Below are 4,949 nucleotides of genomic sequence, written 5' to 3' on the forward strand. Positions count from 1 at the left end.
TATTCATGACCATTACTTTCACATTTAAAGCACCTATTCATGGTCATTAACCTCCTATTAATGACACCTATTCATGGTCATTAACCTCCTATTAATTATCATTATTTTTCTTTTAATATGATAGTTTAATGGCTGATTTATTGTGGTTTAAATTAGTCATTAAAAATAGTGATAAATGGTCAATAATGAGGGGAAAATGATTATTCAAACTTTCAAGATTATGATTGCATGGGACAATAAAAATGTTGTGCCAAAATGAGCTGAAATTTCCTATGACATATACAGGTTTTTTCGTTGCAAGATTTCGGGTCTTCACATCCCTCCCTCCTTATTAGAAGTTTCGTCCTCGAAACTTGATTCAGCTCGACTGTTGAAGAGATGAGGATATTGTGTGCGTATCTTCTCTTCTAGTTCCCAGGTTGCTTCCCGTTTAGTATGATTCGACCACTGTATTTTGACATATGGAATGGTCCTGTGTCTCAACACTTGATCTTTTGTATTCACTATTCGATTAGAGACCTCTTCACATTTAAATTCTTCATTCAGATGTCCTTCAATCATTAGCGGTGCAACTTTGAGAACATGACTGGGGTCTGGGACGTATTTCCTCAGTTGTGAGATGTGGAAAACGTTTTGAATTCTGGACATATCCGGTGGTAACGCCAGTTGGTAGGCTAGAGTTCCCACTTTCTCCAGTATCTCGAATGGTCCTACATATATTGGATTTAGCTTTCCAGACTTGCTGAATCGGACCACTCCCTTCATAGGGGATACTTTAACAAACGTCTTTTCGTCGATCTCAAACTCCAACGATCTCCTCTTTAAATCTGCCCAGCTCTTTTGTAGAACCCGTAAATTGGACTGCGTATAAGAAAATTTAAATTAAAATGATTTTTATTGCATGAATATTTAAATTTTTTTCTTTAAATTTATTTATTTTACGCAGTAGTTTAATTGTTACCTTTTCAGTTAAATAAGTGAGGCCGGACCGGAGTTGGAGTATTGAGATAAAATTTAAGAAAACATTCTTAGAATTTATTTTAGTTAAATAATATGGTAATTTTTATGTAAAAGAAAGTTTAAGAATTTAATTAATTATTTGAAGACAAGTAGTGGATAAATTTCTTTGGTATTTTATTTAATGGTTTTAAAGCATTAAATGCATGTTTATTTCATTAATTTGTATTTAAATATTTTATGCATAATTCATGCATGGTAGAATTATTTTGGGAATTTTAAAGGTTCATGCATTAAAGATTTTTAAGTTTCATTTCGCGCTCGAACGAGGAACGAAGACAGGAGAATTTTCAGGAAAATTATTTTTTTATTTCATAATTTATTTTTATTTATTAATATAAGGTGTTTTTAAGCATATTTTTCAAAAACGGGATTTTATTGGGTATTTTTACTCGAAGGATTTTAATTTTAACGGTACGCAAATTTATCGAATCGGGAGAATTTTTTAGGCTTCGGCTAATATTTTCAAAATCTTTCCAACACGAAATATTTTTCGGAATTGTGTTTGAATTTAATGGGTCTACTTTTAAACTTGTTAGGCTTAAATATTTTTTAAACTTTAATTAACAAATAAAGGGCCATTAGTTGAATTTTTAACCATTTAATTATTGTACAAGTGGTGACCCTATATCTATTATTCTTTAAACCAACCGACACCCTCTTCATTCCTCTTTATTCTCTCGGTTCCAACCATTTCCCCACCACCTTTCCTCTCTCGTTTCATTAATTAATCCATCAGCTAAGGTCTCGGATCTTGCTTGTCTTGAAATAAAGAATTTCTTCGGCTTTCGGCTCGATTCCCTCCCGCATTCTGCATCATTCAGGCACGCTACGTATTATTATTTCTGCATCTTACACGTCTTATGTATGCTATTTTGTGTTCATTTATTCAAGGATTTTTCCATCCAAACATGAGCATGAAGGGTTACCGATTTTACATGTGTTTCCTTGAATCCTTTAATTTTGCTCACGATTTTCTGAATATAAGTGCAAGGGGCCGCTGTTCTTGGTTGTTTTGTTAGAGTAGATGCCCTGCAAGCCAACGGTTGGCTAGAGATTTTATTGACTCAGTTGTAATAAACAATCTTTATTTTAATATAATTCAACTTTTTATGGTCTTGTTATACTTTATTTGTATACCCATGCAAACAGCATAGATAAAGTCCTTGATTATGCTTTAATACAAATGAATCGTAATTCGATGTTGAAATTCATTTGTAAACACTGCATATTCTAAATTCGTTCCTAGTCGATTCTGTAAGGCCCGAGAAATTAATCCGGTTAAACTGAAAAGATTTGGAAATGATTATTATAATCTATGGTTGATAATTAAGATGATTATAGACGGAACGGATCAGACCGGGAAAGCCGAAAGAAGAAATCTCATTAAGTGGGAAGATTATGCTTGGCGCATATGCACGAAGAAAATGGCGCATATGCGCGGAAGGTCCAGAAGGATTGGCGCATATGCGCGACTTAAATGGCGCATATGCGCGGGTGGGACAGAATGTTTGGCGCATATGCACGAGTAAAGTGGCGCATATGCGCGAGATGCAGAAAATGCCGGACAGCACTACCGGCGCATATGCGCGGCTTTGTGCGCGCATATGCGCGCAGCATGCACCATGAAAAATCGCCACATGGTGTTTTGGAGGCAACGTGTAAGTATATGTGTATATAAAGAACAAGCAATTCTCCCTCTTTATCAAGAAGAAAGAACCGAGGGAAGAAAGCTCTTTTCGTGTGAGATTTGAGTGTACGTAAAATCCGTCCGTCTGTTTTGAAATCCGAGTACGACACCGTGTTCCTCTCGACTCGGGCTATACAAGGACGTAAGTTTTGTTACGTTTTGAGATGTTTTGAAAATATGATGTTGCTAGAATTCAATATGACTCAGATATGGTGTTTCTGCTACCGTAGACATTATAGAATTGAAGTCAGATTTAGAAATAGACTGTTTATGGAATTTGTATGATTTTCAGAAATGATTTGATTTAGATTTGATATCAGAATTGTGTTATTATTGATTCAGAGTGTACAGATATTGAGTTATAGATTGTACTGAAATATATTATGAATTCTGTATGATATTGTGATGTTAAGAAGGACGGGATTACAAGATTGTGTTATTATGCCGTTGAAATATCAGTTAAATTAGATTGATCAGATTCAGATATGATTTAGATTATATCGAGAGATTGTTGATATGAATCAGATTGTATTTTGTTCAGATATTGATCAGATTTTGTACTGAGTTGAGTATTGATCAAAACATCTTGTGTTTTGAGTTACACATTGATACAGTGTATTTATATTGTCATGTCAGATCGGATATGGACAGACTGAACTTCGAGACTTCGTCTTCGTCAGACGGGGACGACAAAGGTATAATTCATGTAATATTCGGGAAGAAACAACTCAATCGAAATCATCCTTGAGTTGCCCAATAAATCACATACTATATTCTTGTTTATGTTTTATCCAATTATGCTTTGTTTACAGATCATGTTGCATTGCATTAAGATGATTATGCTTGTTTACAGATTGTGTATTCATGCATTAAGATAGGAAAGTCTGCGAGATCATCCAGACTTCTAGATGTTCGGCGATATCTCAGCTTAGGGGAAGATCACCGCCCCTTCGTAGATGTGGATACAGATCAGGCCGAAGTCTAGGAATAAGACGTACAGCACCTCGATTGGTAGGGTAGGTGACAGCCAGTGACGTCTTATTCACCACGGGATCCCTAGAGTTCCAGATCGAGTCGAGTCTAGACATGATATGATTAGGACTGCATGCTTATATGGATGTGGCTCCTAGATAATGGGACCCATCGTTATTGCTTTCAGATGTGCTAGCATGTTTTATGATTTAGATTGTTTATATGCATGTTATCTGATTTGAATTGCATGCTTAATCTCATAGATTATGAAATATATTGGGTTTCTACATGACGGCATGTTTTATGAATTAGTTTATTTATATACATGCTTACCATGTTTTATACTGGGATTTGTTCTCACCGGAGTTATCCGGCTGTTGTCTTGTTTTGTATGTGTGCATGACAACAGGTGGGGCCCCTATGAAAATAGAAAATAACGCTGCTCGTCCTTCTTCAGGGGGCCGGACTGAAGACGTGAAGCTAGCAATCAAAGTGTTCCTGCGCACTCGGGATTGATCGACCAAAGATGTCGCACCTGGATATTCGAATGAGTATTCCGCAAACGGGCTGGATCAGGGTCGAGATGACGATCAGAGAAGACGAGTTAGCGTGGTGATTCCGGACTTGTAGCAGACTTGGGTTATTACTTGAATTTAGTAATTGAACCTTAGACTTAGGTTGTACAGTATTGTACTTTTCTACTGAACTGTAGTTTTATACAGATATGTATATTATGTAGATGCCATTACCATCCGCACTTTATTATAAAAAGAAAATTTTTTAGACCCTGTTTTATTAAAACTGATAATTAAATCCCCAAAGATGATTAATAAGAAGATGAGTAGCGTCCGGGTCCCCACAGATTCAGCCGCCTAAAACGGGGATAAAGGTTGCTTGAGCTCGAAACAAGCATCTGTGATGTCGTGTACTGCGTTTCTTAGTAAGGGCATAGAGATGTCCAAACATACAGATGGGTAGTCATATGATGATTATACCGAAAAACCCTCCCTCGGACTTTCCAAGTGGTTATCATTTATCGAGAGGATGAGTCCGTGGTTATGATTGTACACCATTAGTTCTTACGACCCGGGACAACACTGAGGCTCTATATGCTAGGGTTGTGCTTTGACTCGTTTACCGGCTCCAGGAGAGTCATCAGGTGGCGAGGTTGGGTACAGTTGCGACACATATAGGAGCCAGTGCATTGTAGTCGGGGATTCACCGCTCACCTGCGGGTGTGGATATCCTATGTGATCTGATGTAATAATAG

General features: G+C 36.8%; 1 protein-coding gene across 1 annotated transcript; it reads right to left on the minus strand.

Annotated features, from left to right (window-relative positions):
• Positions 1-312: 312 nt before the first annotated feature.
• On the minus strand, positions 313-1,741 carry LOC140827237 (uncharacterized). The gene is made up of 2 exons (XM_073189868.1): positions 1,673-1,741; positions 313-861 (listed from the first exon to the last, which is right to left on the minus strand). Exons 1-2 carry the CDS (start codon positions 1,739-1,741, stop codon positions 313-315), a joined length of 618 nt encoding a protein of 205 aa, XP_073045969.1.
• Between the last annotated feature and the right edge of the window lie 3,208 nt (positions 1,742-4,949).

The sequence above is a fragment of the Primulina eburnea genome, chromosome 3, assembly GCF_022965805.1.
Source record: "Primulina eburnea isolate SZY01 chromosome 3, ASM2296580v1, whole genome shotgun sequence".
Classification (NCBI taxonomy): Eukaryota; Viridiplantae; Streptophyta; class Magnoliopsida; order Lamiales; family Gesneriaceae; genus Primulina; species Primulina eburnea.